Source organism: Oncorhynchus tshawytscha, unplaced genomic scaffold (genome assembly GCF_018296145.1).
Source record: "Oncorhynchus tshawytscha isolate Ot180627B unplaced genomic scaffold, Otsh_v2.0 Un_contig_17841_pilon_pilon, whole genome shotgun sequence".
In the NCBI taxonomy this organism is placed as follows: Eukaryota; Metazoa; Chordata; class Actinopteri; order Salmoniformes; family Salmonidae; genus Oncorhynchus; species Oncorhynchus tshawytscha.
The window spans coordinates 24,402-39,541 of record NW_024608297.1 but is presented as its reverse complement, the minus strand read 5'-3'; the positions used below and the strand labels follow the sequence as shown (position 1 = coordinate 39,541).

Below are 15,140 nucleotides of genomic sequence, written 5' to 3'. Positions count from 1 at the left end.
ATGAATGTTCTCTCTCTGAGTAGAGTAATGAATGTTCTCTTTCTCCGTGTAGAGTAATGAATGTTCTCTCTCTCTCTGTGTAGAGTAATGAATGTTCTCTCTCTGAGTAGAGTAATGAATGTTCTCTCTCTTTGTAGAGTAATGAATGTTCTCTCTCTGTGTAGAGTAATGAATGTTCTCTCTCTGTGTAGATGAATGTTCTCTCTGTGTAGATGAATGTTCTCTATTTTTCTGTGTAGAGTAATGAATGTTCTCTATCTCTGTGTAGAGTAATGAATGTTCTCTCTCTGTGTAGATGAATGTTCTCTCTGTGTAGATGAATGTTCTCCTTCTCTGTGTAGAGTAATGAATGTTCTCTCTCTCTCTCTCTGTAGATGAATGTCCTCTCTCTCTGTGTAGATTAATGTTCTCTCTCTCTCTCTCTGTGTAGATGACTGTCCTCTCTCTCTGTGTAGATGAATGTTCTCTCTCTCTGTGTAGATGAATGTTCTCTCTCTCTCTGTGTAGATGAATGTTCTCTCTCTCTCTCTCTCTCTCTCTCTCTCTCTCTCTGTGTAGATGAATGTTCTCTTTCTCTGTGTAGATGAATGTTCTCTCTCTATCTCTGTGTAGATGAATGTTCTCTTACTTTCTGTAGGTCTTCTATGGACCTCTCAGTCTTCTTCAGTCTCTCTCTGAGCATCTGTTCTTTAGCTGAGATCTGACACTCCTCGCTCTCCAACAGACCAATCTCTGACTCCAACCTACAATGAAAGAACAAAAAAGAAACCATGAAAAAAAACCTTTTAAATCATCCTAAATGGATCAAATAAAGGATTTTAACTACAACTATTTCATATGAGTGGCTTGGTATTTTTGGGTGGTCAAACTCAACTCTGGACCTTGAAGCCAGTTCCACCCTGTTGTCATTGTTCCCCTCTAATCAGGGACTGATTTAGACCTTGGACACCAGCTGTGTAACATGAATGATGAAGTAGGACAGAAAAGCAGCAGGCTCCGGACCTCGTAACGTAAAATCCACCATGTTAGGAAGAAACACAACACATTCTCTATTCCTCCAAATCCAGTGTGGAACAATGGAACAGCAACACATGGTGACGTGATGTTAGTATGAGCAGGAGGCCTTTCTGGTAATGGCTCTTATTGGTGTAAATTGGCCACGCCTTTCTGGTAATGGCTCTGATTGGTGTAAAGCTGCCACTCCTTTCTGGAAATGGCTCTGATTGGTGTAAATTGGCCAAGCATTTCTGGTAATGGCTCTGATTGGTGTAAATTGGTCACGCCTTTCTGGTAATGGCTCTGATTGGTGTAAATTGGCCACACCTTTCTGGTACCTGTCTGGTCTCCTGTTAGACAGGGGAGGCTGTACCAGTCTTAACCTCTACCTGTCTGGTCTCCTGTTAGACAGGGGAGGCTGTACCAGTCTTAACCTCTACCTGTCTGGTCTCCTGTTAGAAAGGGGGAGGCTGTACCAGTCTTAACCTCTACCTGTCTGGTCTCCTGTTAGACAGGGGGAGGCTGTACCAGTCTTAACCTCTACCTGTCTGGTCTCCTGTTAGAAAGGGGGAGGCTGTACCAGTCTTAACCTCTACCTGTCTGGTCTCCTGTTAGACAGGGGGAGGCTGTACCAGTCTTAACCTCTACCTGTGTCCGTTCAGATATGACAGGTTCAGCCTGATACAGAGGATATTTCTTTTGGGTCGTGTATATTTCTCTGCTACCGCACGGCAAGCGGTACCGTGGGGCCAAGGCTTCTAAACAGTTCTACCACCAAGCCTCCAAGCCACATCAGTCTGTGTTCCGTTGTTTACAACCAATAAGTAACTAGGTACAGAGCCTTCGGAAAATATTCAGACCCCTCGACTTTTTCCACATTTTGTTACGTTACGGCCTTATTCTAAAATGGATTACATTGTTTTTTTTCCCTCAAAGTACACAAAACACCCCATAATGACCAAGCAAAAACAGGTTATTAGATATTTATGCAAATGTATAAATAAAATAATGAAATATTACATTTACATTAGTATTCAGACCTTTTACTCAGTACTTTGTTGAAGCACCTTTGGCAGCGATTACAGCCTCCAGTCTTCTTGGGTATGACGCTACAAGCTTGGCACACCTGTATTTGGGGAGTTTCTCCCATTCATCTCTGCAGATCCTCTCAGGCTCTGTCAGGTCCCCATTTTTAAAATAAAGTGGTGATCCTAACTCACCTAAAATAGGGATTTTTACTAGGATTTAAATGTCAGGAATTGTGAAAAACAAAGTTTAAATGTATTTGGCTAAGGTGTATGTAAACTTCCGACTTCCGACACACACAAACACACACACACACGCGCACACGCGCACACGCACACACACACACACACACACACACACACACACACACACACACACACACACACACACACACACACACACACACACACACACACACACACACACACACACACACACACATTCCATTTATCCCAGAGGACCTGGGTTTGGGTTATTATTTTTGCTGGCTAGCCAATCAGGAAGCATCGTTCAGAGGAACCCCCCTGCCTCCTCCCTGGTCATTTCCTGCCATTGTATACTGCAAGAGGGTTCCAGAATGCCTCAAAAGTTCCATGGTCAGTAATAACAAGGAAGCTTCCCAAGATTCCATCTCTTAGTCCACCCTATTCCCTATATAGTGCACTACTTTAGACCAGAGCCCTATGGAACCCTATTCCCTATATAGTGCACTACTATAGACCAGAGCCCTATTCCCTATATAGTGCACTACTATAGACCAGAGCCCTATTCCCTATATAGTGCACTACTATAGACCAGAGCCCTATTCCCTATATAGTGCACTACTATAGACCAGGGACCATAGGGGGTTCATAGAGTTCTACTGCGATGGTCAACACTGACATCTGGTCAATACCAACACCTGCACCCCCGTGGTCAATACCAACACCTGCACCCCCGTGGTCAATTACCAACACCTGCACCCCGTGGTCAACAACAACACCTGCACCCCGTGGTCAATACCAACACCTGCACCCCGTGGTCAATTACCAACACCTGCACCCCTGTGGTCAATACCAACATCTGCACCCCCGTGGTCAATACCAACAACTGCACCCCGTGGTCAATACCAACACCTGCACCCCCGTGGTCAATACCAACATCTGCACCCCGTGGTCAATACCAACACCTGCACCCCCGTGGTCAATACCAACACCTGCACCCCGTGGTCAATTACCAACACCTGCACCCCGTGGTCAATACCAACATCTGCACCCCGTGGTCAATACCAACAACTGCACCCCCGTGGTCAATACCAACACCTGCACCCCCGTGGTCAATACCAACACCTGCACCCCGTGGTCAATACCAACACCTGCACCCCGTGGTCAATTACCAACACCTGCACCCCCGTGGTCAATACCAACACCTGCATCCCTGTGGTCAATACCAACATCTCGGGGGCGGGAGGGTGGCCTAGTGGTTAGAGTGTTGGACTAGTAACCGGAAGGTTGCAAGTTCAAACCCCAAAGCTGACAAGGTACAAATCTGTCGTTCTGCCCCTGAACAGGCGGTCAACCCACTGTTCCTAGGCCGTCATTGAAAATAAGAATTTGTTCTTAACTGACTTGCCTAGTTAAATAAAGGTAAAAAAATAAATAAAAATAAAATCTGCACCCGTGAACAAGGCCATGATTGGGAGTCCCATAAGGTGGTTCACAATGGCCATCGTCCAGGTTTGGCCAGATAGGCTCGTCCAGGTAGGCTGTCATTGTAAATAAGAATTTGTTGTTAACTGACTTGTCTAGAAGTTAAATAAATACCTAAAAATAAATCCAACTGGTCAATACCAACATGGTCAAAGACAACTCACAAACAATAACAACATGACAAAGACCACCGTGTTGAAAACACAAACATCGTCTCTGTGGTCCGAGGTCACTCCCCTCTCCCCTTTTTTTTCTCACTTTCACTTTTTCTGCTCCCTCCCTCTCCCTCCTCTCTCCCTCCACTCACCCTCCTCTCTCCCTCCACTCTCCCTCCTCTCTCCCTCCACTCTCCCTCCTCTCCCCTCCTCTCCCTCCTCTCTCCCTCCACTCTCCCTCCTCTCTCCCTCCACTCTCCCTCCTCTCTCCCCTCCTCTCTCCCTCCACTCTCCCTCCTCTCTCCCTCCTCTCTCCCTCCACTCTCCCACCACTCTCCCTCCACTCTCCCTCCTCTCTCCCTCCACTCTCCCACCACTCTCCCTCCTCTCTCCCTCCACTCTCCCTCCACTCTCCCTCCACTCTCCCACTCTTCTTCCTCCCACCACTCTCCCTCTCTCCCTCCACTCTCCCTCCTCTCTCCCTCCACTCTCCCACCACTCTCCCTCCTCTCTCCCTCCCTCTCCCTCCTCTCTCCCTCCTCTCTCCCTCCACTCTCCCTCCACTCTCCCACTCTTCTTCCTCCCACCACTCTCCCTCCACTCTCCCACTCTTCTTCCTCTCTCCAGCTCTCCCTCCACTCTCCCACTCTCCTTCCTCTCTCCAGCTCTCCCTCCACTCTCCCACTCTTCTTCCTCTCTCCACTCTCCCTCCTCTCTCCCTCCACTCTCCCTCCACTCTCCCTCCTCTCTCCCTCCACTCTCCCACCACTCTCCCTCCTCTCTCCCTCCTCTCTCCCTCCTCTCTCCCTCCTCTCTCCCTCCACTCTCCCTCCCTCTCTCCCTCCACTCTCCCTCCACTCTCCCACTCTTCTTCCTCCCACCACTCTCCCTCCACTCTCCCACTCTTCTTCCTCTCTCCAGCTCTCCCTCCACTCTCCCACTCTCCTTCCTCTCTCCAGCTCTCCCTCCACTCTCCCACTCTTCTTCCTCTCTCCCACTCTCCCTCCTCTCTCCCTCCACTCTCCCTCCACTCTCCCTCCTCTCTCCCTCCCTCTCTCCCTCCACTCTCCCTCTTCTCCCTCCTCTCTCCCTCCTCTCTCCCTCCTCTCCCTCCACTCTCTCCCTCCTCTCTCCCTCCACTCTCCCTCCTCTCTCCCTCCTCTCTCCCTCCACTCTCCCACTTCTCTCCCTCCTCTCTCCCTCCTCTCTCCCTCCACTCTCCCTCCTCTCTCCCTCCACTCTCCCTCCTCTCTCCCTCCTCTCTCCCTCCACTCTCCCTCCACTCTCCCACTCTTCTTCCTCCCACCACTCTCCCACTCTCCCTCCACTCCCTCCACTCTCCCTCCACTCTCCCACTCTTCTTCCTCCCTCCACTCTCCCTCCTCTCTCCCCTCCACTCTCCCTCCACTCTCCCACTCTTCTTCCTCCCACCACTCTCCCACTCTCCCTCCACTCTCCCTCCACTCTCCCACTCTTCTTCCTCTCTCCAGCTCTCCCTCCACTCTCCCACTCTCCTTCCTCTCTCCAACTCTCCTTCCTCTCTCCAGCTCTCCCTCCACTCTCCCACTCTTCTTCCTCTCTCCCCACTCTCCCTCCTCTCTCCCTCCACTCTCCCTCCACTCTCCCTCCTCTCCCTCCTCTCTCCCTCCACTCTCCCTCCTCTCTCCCTCCACTCTCCCTACTCTCCCTCCTCTCTCCCTCCACTCTCCCTCCACTCTCCCTCCACTCTCCTCTCCTCTCTCCCTCCACTCTCCCTCCTCTCTCCCTCCACTCTCCCTCCTCTCTCCCTCCACTCTCCCTCCTCTCCTCCACTCTCCCTCCACTCTCCCACTCTTCTTCCTCCCACCACTCTCCCACTCTCCCTCCACTCTCCCTCCACTCTCCCTCCACTCTCCCACTCTTCTTCCTCCCACCACTCTCCCTCCTCTCTCCCACTCTTCTTCCTCCCACCACTCTCCCTCCTCTCTCCCACTCTTCTTCCTCCCACCACTCTCTGTCCACTCTCCCTCCACTCTCCCTCCACTCTCCCACTCTTCTTCCTCTCTCCCCACTCTCCTTCCTCTCTCCCACTCTTCTTCCTCCCACCACTCTCCCTCCTCTCTCCCACTCTTCTTCCTCCCACCACTCTCCCTCCTCTCTCCCACTCTTCTTCCTCCCACCACTCTCTGTCCACTCTCCCTCCACTCTCCCTCCACTCTCCCACTCTTCTTCCTCTCTCCCACTCTCCTTCCACTCTCCCACTCTTCTTCCTCCCACCACTCTCCCTCCTCTCTCCCACTCTTCTTCCTCCCACCACTCTCCCTCCTCTCTCCCACTCTTCTTCCTCCCACCACTCTCTGTCCACTCTCCCTCCACTCTCCCTCCACTCTCCCACTCTTCTTCCTCTCTCTCCCACTCTCCCTCCTCTCTCCCACTCTTCTTCCTCCCACCACTCTCCCTCCTCTCTCCCACTCTTCTTCCTCCCACCACTCTCCCTCCTCTCTCCCACTCTTCTTCCTCCCACCACTCTCTGTCCACTCTCCCTCCACTCTCCCACTCTTCTTCCTCTCTCCCACTCTCCTTCCTCTCTCCAACTCTCCCTCCTCTCTCCCACTCTTCTTCCTCCCACCACTCTCCCTCCTCTCTCCCACTCTCCCTCCTCTCTCCCACTCTTCTTCCTCCCACCACTCTCCCTCCTCTCTCCCACTCTCCCTCCTCTCTCCCACTCTCCCTCCTCTCTCCCACTCTTCTTCCTCCCACCACTCTCCCTCCTCTCTCCCACTCTCCCTCCTCTCTCCCACTCTCCCTCCTCTCTCCCACTCTTCTTCCTCCCACCACTCTCCCTCCTCTCTCCCACTCTCCCTCCTCTCTCCCACTCTCCCTCCACTCTCCCACTCTTCTTCCTCTCTCCCACTCTCCTTCCTCTCTCCAACTCTCCCTCCTCTCTCCCACTCTTCTTCCTCCCACCACTCTCCCTCCTCTCTCCCCACTCTCCCTCCTCTCTCCAACTCTCCCTCCTCTCTCCCACTCTTCTTCCTCCCACCACTCTCCTTCCTCTCCCCACTCTCCCTCCTCTCTCCCACTCTTCTTCCTCCCACCACTCTCCCTCCTCTCTCCCACTCTTCTTCCTCCCACCACTCTCCCTCCTCTCTCCCACTCTTCTTCCTCCCACCACTCTCCCTCCTCTCTCCCACTCTTCTTCCTCCCACCACTCTCCCTCCTCTCTCCCACTCTTCTTCCTCCCACCACTCTCTGTCCACTCTCCCTCCTCTCTCCCACTCTTCTTCCTCTCTCCCACTCTCCCTCCTCTCTCCCTCCACTCTCCCTCCACTCTCCCTCCTCTCCCTCCTCTCTCCCTCCACTCTCCCTCCTCTCTCCCTCCACTCTCCCTACTCTCTCCCTCCTCTCTCCCTCCACTCTCCCTCCACTCTCCCTCCACTCTCCCTCCACTCTCCCTCCTCTCTCCCTCCACTCTCCCTCCACTCTCCCTCCTCTCTCTCCTCCACTCTCCCCTCTCTCCCTCCACTCTCCCTCCTCTCTCCCTCCACTCTCCCTCCTCTCTCCCTCCTCTCTCCCTCCACTCTCCCTCCACTCTCCCTCCACTCTCCCACTCTTCTTCCTCCCACCACTCTCCCACTCTCCCTCCACTCTCCCTCCACTCTCCCTCCACTCTCCCACTCTTCTTCCTCCCACCACTCTCCCTCCTCTCTCCCACTCTTCTTCCTCCCACCACTCTCCCTCCTCTCTCCCACTCTTCTTCCTCCCACCACTCTCTGTCCACTCTCCCTCCACTCTCCCTCCACTCTCCCACTCTTCTTCCTCTCTCCCACTCTCCTTCCTCTCTCCCACTCTTCTTCCTCCCACCACTCTCCCTCCTCTCTCCCACTCTTCTTCCTCCCACCACTCTCCCTCCTCTCTCCCACTCTTCTTCCTCCCACCACTCTCTGTCCACTCTCCCTCCACTCTCCCTCCACTCTCCCACTCTTCTTCCTCTCTCCCACTCTCCTTCCACTCTCCCACTCTTCTTCCTCCCACCACTCTCCCTCCTCTCTCCCACTCTTCTTCCTCCCACCACTCTCCCTCCTCTCTCCCACTCTTCTTCCTCCCACCACTCTCTGTCCACTCTCCCTCCACTCTCCCTCCACTCTCCCACTCTTCTTCCTCTCTCCCACTCTCCCTCCTCTCTCCCACTCTTCTTCCTCCCACCACTCTCCCTCCTCTCTCCCACTCTTCTTCCTCCCACCACTCTCCCTCCTCTCTCCCACTCTTCTTCCTCCCACCACTCTCTGTCCACTCTCCCTCCACTCTCCCACTCTTCTTCCTCTCTCCCACTCTCCTTCCTCTCTCCAACTCTCCCACCACTCTCTGTCCACTCTCCCTCCACTCTCCCTCCACTCTCCCACTCTTCTTCCTCTCTCCCACTCTCCCTCCTCTCTCCCACTCTTCTTCCTCCCACCACTCTCTGTCCACTCTCCCTCCACTCTCCCTCCACTCTCCCACTCTTCTTCCTCTCTCCCACTCTCCTTCCTCTCTCCAACTCTCCCTCCACTCTCCCACTCTCCCTCCACTCTCCAACCTCCCACCACTCTCCCTCCTCTCTTCAACTCTCCCTCCTCTCTTCAACTCTCCCTCCACTCTCCCACTCTCCCTCCACTCTCCCTCCACTCTCCCACTCCCCCTCCACTCTCCCTCCACACTCCCACTCTCTCTCCACTCTCCTTCCTCTCACCAACTCTCCCTCCACTCTCCCTCCACTCTCCCACCACTCCCTGTGGCTGATGTGAGTAAGACATTTAAGCGTGTTAACCCTCACAAGGCTGCCGGCCCAGACGGCATCCCCAGCCGCGTCCTCAGAGCATTTGCAGACCAGCTGGCTGGAGTGTTTACGGACATATTCAATCTCTCCCTATCCCAGTCTGCTGTCCCCACATGCTTCAAGATGTCCACCATTGTTCCTGTTCCCGAAGGTAACTGAACTAAATGACTATCGCCACGTAGCACGCACTTAAGGTCATCATGAAGTGCTTTGAGAGGCTAGTTAAGATCCTCTTCTTTACCTGACACCCTAGACCCACTTCAATGTGCTTACTGCACCAATAGATCCACAGACGATGCAAATCGCCATCGCACTGCACACTGCCCTATCCCATCTGGAGAAGAGGCATACCTGTGTAAGAATGTTGTTAATTGAACACAGCTCAGCCTTCAACACCATAGTACCCTCCAAGCTCATCGTTAAGCTCGAGACCCTGTGTCTGAACCCCGCCCTGTGTAACACCTAAAACACAAGGGTGCGTGTTCAGCCCCCTCCTGTACTCCTTGTTCATCCACCACTGCGTGGCCATGCACGCCTCCAACTCAATCATCAAGTTTGCAGACAACACAAAAGTAGTAGGCATGATTACCAGCAACTACGAGATGGCCTACAGGGAGGATGTGTGGGCCCTCGGAGTGGTGCCGGGAAAATAACCTCTTCCTCAACGTCAACAAAGCGAATGTGCTGATCGTGGACTTCAGGAGACAGCAGAGGGAACACGCCTCTATCCACATCGACGGAACAGCGGTGGAGAAGGTGGAAAGCTTCAAGTTCCTCGGTGTACACATCACTGATGATCTGAAATGGTTCCACCCACACAGACAGTGTGGTGAAGAAGGTGCAACAGCGCTTGGCCCCTAAAACCCTCACAAACTTTTCACAGATGAACAATTGAGAGCATCCTGTCGGGCTGTATCACTGCCTGGAATGGCAACTGCACCGCCCACAATCGCAGGGCCCTCCAGAGGGTAGTGAGGTCTGCACAACGCATCACCGGGGGAAAACCACCTGCCCTCCAGGACATCTACAACACCCGATGTCACAGGAAGGCCAAAAAGATCATCAACGATATCAACCACCCGAGCCACGGCCTGTTCACCCCGCTATCATCCAGAAGGCGAGGTCAGTAGAGGTGCATCAAAGCTGGGACAGAGAGACTGAAAAACAGCTTCTATCTCAAGGCCATCAGACTGTTCAACAACCATCACTAGCCGGCTCCCACCCGGTTACTCCTTAGTGACTGCTGCCCTATGTACATAGACATGGAATCACTGGTCACTTTAATAATGGAACACTAGTCACTTTAATAATGTTTACATACTGCTTTACTCATCTCATATGTACAGTGGGGAGAACAAGTATTTGATACACTGCCGATTTTGCAGGTTTTCCTACTTACAAAGCATGTAGAGGTCTGTCATTTTTATCATAGGTACACTTCAACTGTGAGAGACGGAATCTAAAACAAAAATCCAGAAAATCACATTGTATGATTTTTAAGTAATTCGGTCTGTATGTTCCCTAGCCGTTGGCAGAACAGTTGAAACTGGAGCAGCAGCACAACCAGGTGGACTGGGGACAGCAAGGAGTCACCATATCAGGTGGTCCCGAGCCTTCTGACGGTCTGTATGTTCCCTAGCCGTTGGCAGAACAGTTGAAACTGGAGCAGCAGCACAACCAGGTGGACTGGGGACAGCAAGGAGTCATCATGCCAGGTGGTCCTGAGCCTTCTGACGGTCTGTATGCAGTATATTTGGGAATAGCAGTCATTGGAAAGAAGTGGAGGGCTCTCAACAAAAACATTTAATAATCAATGAAAAGGTAAAAGGTCAATGAACATATGGCGGTTATTAGACAGAGACAGTGCCAGAGACAAACAGAGACAGAGACAGAGACAGACAGAAACAGAGACAGTGACAGTGACAGAGACAGTGACAGTGACAGAGACAGAGACAGAGACACAGACAGAGACAGAGACAGACAGAGACAGAGACAGAGACAGAGACAGAGACAAACAGAGACAGAGACAGAGACAGAGACAGAGACAGAGACAGAGACAGAGACAGAGACAGACACAGTGACAGAGAAAGTGACAGTGACAGAGACAGAGACAGAGACAGAGACAGTGACAGAGACAGAGACAGAGACAGAGACAGAGAGAGTGACAGAGACAGAGACAGAGACAGAAACAGAGACATAGACAGAGACAGTGACAGAGACAGAGACAGACAGAAACAGAGACAGACAGTGACAGTGACAGAGACAGAGACAGAGACAGTGACAGAGACAGAGACAGAGACAGACAGAAACAGAGACATAGACAGAGACAGTGCCAGAGACAGACAGAGACAGAGACAGAGACAGAGACAGTGACAGAGACAGAGACAGAGACAGAGACAGTGACAGTGACAGAGACAGACAGAAACCGAGACAGAGACAGAGACAGTGACAGTGACAGTGACAGTGACAGTGACAGTGACAGTGACAGAGACAGAGACAGAGACAGTGACAGTGACAGAGACAGAGACAGTGACAGAGACAGAGACAGTGACAGTGACAGAGACATAGACAGAGACAGAGACAGACAGAAACAGAGACAGTGCCAGAGACAGACAGAGACAGAGACAGTGACAGAGACAGAGACAGACAGAAACAGAGACATAGACAGAGACAGTGCCAGAGACAAACAGAGACAGACAGAAACAGAGACATAGACAGAGACAAAGACAGAGACAGACAGAGACAGAGACAGAGACAGAGAAAGTGACAGAAACAGAGACAGAGAATTTATGGAGCTATCTCAGTGTAAAGTCACTGTACAGCACTGAGCCTGTCCCACATTCACCCAGACATCTCAGACTAACAGGAAATATACTGGCTCTGCTTCCCTCAAGTGGTGCAACTGAACACTACAAAAAAAATAAAGGGAGCACTAAAATAACACATCTTAGATCTGAATGAATGAAATATTCTTATTAAATACTTTTTTCTTTACATAGTTGAATGTACTGACAACAAAATCACACAAAAATGATCAATGGAAATCAAATTTATCAACCTATAGAGGTCTGGATTTGGAGTCAAAATTAAAGTGGAAAACCACACTACAGGCTGATCCAACTTTGATGTAATGTCCTTAAAACAAGTCAAAATGAGGCTCAGTAGTGTGTGTGGCCTCCACGTGCCTGTATGACCTCCCTACAACGCCTGGGCATGCTCCTGATGAGGTGGCGGATGGTCTCCTGAGGGATCTCCTCCCAGACCTGGACTAAAGCATCCGCCAACTCCTGGACAGTCTGTGGTGCAACGTGGCGTTGGTGGATGGAGCGAGACATGATGTCCCAGATGTGCTCAATTGGATTCAGGTCTGGGAACAGGCGGGCCAGTCCATAGCATCAATGCCTTCCTCTTGCAGGAACTGCTGACACACTCCAGCCACTTGAGGTCTAGCATTGTCTTGCATTAGGAGGAACCCAGGGCCAACCGCACCAGCATATGGTCTCACAAGGGGTCTGAGGATCTCATCTCGGTACCTAATGGCAGTCAGGCTACCTCTGGCGAGCACATGGAGAGCTATGCGGCTCCCCAAAGAAATGCCACCCCACACCATGACTGACCCACCGCCAAACCGGTCATGCTGGAGGATGTTGCAGGCAGCAGAACGTTCTCCACGGCGTCTCCAGACTGTCACGTCTGTCACATGTGCTCAGTGTGAACCTGCTGTCATCTGTGAAGAGCACAGGGCGCCAGTGGCGAATTTGCCAATCTTGGTGTTCTCTGGCAAATGCCAAACATCCTGCACAGTGTTGGGCTGTAAGCACAACCCCCACCTGTGGACGTCGGGCCCTCATACCACCCTCATGGAGTCTGTTTCTGACCGTTTGAGCAGACACATGCACATTTGTGGCCTGCTGGAAGTCATTTTGCAGGGCTCTGGCAGTGCTCCTCCTGCTCCTCCTTGCACAAAGGCAGAGGTAGCGGTCCTGCTGCTAGGTTGTTGCCCTCCTATGGCCTCCTCCACGTCTCCTGATGTACTGGCCTGTCTCCTGGTAGAGCCTCCATGCTCTGGACACTACGCTGACAGACACATCAAACCTTCTTGCCACAGCTCGCATTGATGTATCATCCTGGATGAGCTGCACTACCTGAACCACTTGTGTGGGTTGTAGACTCCGTCTCATGCTACCACTAGAGTGAAAGCACCACCAGCATTCAAAAGTGACCAAAGCATCAGCCAGGAAGCATAGGAACTGAGAAGTGGTCTGCGGTTATCACCTGCAGAACCACTCCTTTATTGGGGGTGTCTTGCTAATTGCCTATAATTTCCACCTGTTGTCTATTCCATTTGCACAACAGCATGTGCAATTTATTATATTATATTATCTATTTATTATTATTTATTATTACAGGTAACTTATTAGATACTATGCATTTTGGGCGAGTTGGAATATTTCTAAATCAAACGCGCCAAATAAATCGACATTTTGGGGATATAAATATAAAGAAGGACATTATCGACCAAAAGGACCATTTGTGATGTTTCTGGGACATTTTGGAGTGACAACAGAAGAAGATCTTCAAAGGTAAGGCATGAATTATATATTATAATTATATCATTATTTCTGATTTTTGTGTCGCCACCTGCCTGGTTGAAAATGATTTTCATGCGTTTGTATGCGGGGGCGCTGTCCTCAGATAATCGCATTTCGCCGTAAAGCCTTTTGAAACATACAGTGGATTATTGGATGAACATGAAGATAAGCTTTATTTTGATGTATTACACTTATATTTTCGTGAATATTGATTCTGTAGTTTGAATTCTCTGCCATTTCACTGGATGTTGTCAAATCCATCCTGCTAAAGGGATTGGCGTGCGAAGGGATCAGTAAGAGGCTAAAGGGATTGGCGCGCGAAGGGATCAGTAAGAGGCTAAAGGGATTGGCTCGCGAAGGGATCAGTAAGAGGCTAAAGGGATTGGCGCACGAAGGGATCAGTAAGAGGCTAAAGGGATTGGCGCACGAAGGGATCAGTAAGAGGCTAAAGGGATTGGCGCGAAGGGATCAGCAAGAGGCTAAAGGGATTGGCGCGCGAAGGGATCAGTAAGAGGCTAAAGGGATTGGCTCGTGAAGGGATCAGTAAGAGGCTAAAGGGATTGGCTCGCGAAGGGATCAGTAAGAGGCTAAAGGGATTGGCTCGCGAAGGGATCAGTAAGAGGCTAAAGGGATTGGCTCGCGAAGGGATCAGTAAGAGGCTAAAGGGATTGGCTCGTGAAGGGATCAGTAAGAGGCTAAAGGGATTGGCTCGCGAAGGGATCAGTAAGAGGCTAAAGGGATTGGCTCGCGAAGGGATCAGTAAGAGGCTAAAGGGATTGGCGCGCGAAGGATCAGTAAGAGGCTAAAGGGATTGGCTCGCGAAGGGATCAGTAAGAGGCTAAAGGGATTGGCGCGAAGGGATCAGTAAGATGCTAAAGGTATTGGCGCGCGAAGGGATCAGTAAGAGGCTAAAGGGATTGGCTCGCGAAGGATCAGCAAGAGGCTAAAGGGATTGGCCCTTGAAGGGATCAGTAAGAGGCTAAAGGGATTGGCTCGCGAAGGGATCAGTAAGAGGCTAAAGGGTTTGGCTCGCGAAGGGATCAGTAAGAGGCTAAAGGGATTGGCTCGCGAAGGATCAGTAAGAGGCTAAAGGGATTGGCGCGCGAAGGATCAGTAACAGGCTAAAGGGATTGTTGCGCGAAGGGATCAGTAAGAGGTTAAAGGGATTGGCTCGCGAAGGATCAGTAAGAGGCTAAAGGGATTGGCGCGCGAAGGGATCAGTAAGAGGCTAAAGGGATTGGCTCGCGAAGGGATCAGTAAGAGGCTAAAGAGATTGGCTCACGAAGGATCAGTAAGAGGCTAAAGGGATTGGCTCGCGAAGGGAACAGTAAGAGGCTAAAGGGATTGGCGCGCGAAGGGATCAGTAAGAGGCTAAAGGGATTGGCTCGCGAAGGGATCAGTAAGAGGCTAAAGGGATTGGCTCGCGAAGGGATCAGTAAGAGGCTTAAGGGATTGGCTCGCGAAGGGATCAGTAAGAGGCTAAAGGGATTGGCTCGCGAAGGGATCAGTAAGAGGCTAAAGGGATTGGCTCGCGAAGGGATCAGTAAGAGGTTAAAGGGATTGGCTCGCGAAGGATCAGTAAGAGGCTAAAGGGATTGGCTCGCGAAGGGATCAGTAAGAGGCTAAAGGGATTGGCGCGAAGGGATCAGTAAGAGGCTAAAGGGATTGGCTCGCGAAGGGATCAGTAAGAGGCTAAAGAGATTGGCTCACGAAGGGATCAGTAAGAGGCTAAAGGGATTGGCTCGTGAAGGGAACAGTAAGAGGCTAAAGGGATTGGCGCGAAGGGATCAGTAACAGGCTAAAGGGATTGTTGCGCGAAGGATCAGTAAGAGGTTAAAGGGATTGGCTCGCGAAGGGATCAGTAAGAGGTTAAAGGGATTGGCTCGCG

The 15,140-nt window shown here is 51.3% G+C and overlaps 1 protein-coding gene across 1 annotated transcript in view; it reads right to left on the bottom strand.

Moving 5' to 3' along the window:
- Positions 1-575: 575 nt before the first annotated feature.
- LOC121843430 (paralemmin-2-like) overlaps positions 576-15,140 on the bottom strand; it is a 35,231-nt gene continuing 20,666 nt past the window's right edge. Inside the window, exon 2 of the mRNA XM_042313015.1 lies at positions 576-743. Coding sequence (XP_042168949.1) covers positions 599-743 — 145 coding nt within the window. The 3' untranslated portion in view covers positions 576-598. The remainder of the gene's footprint in view (positions 744-15,140) is intronic.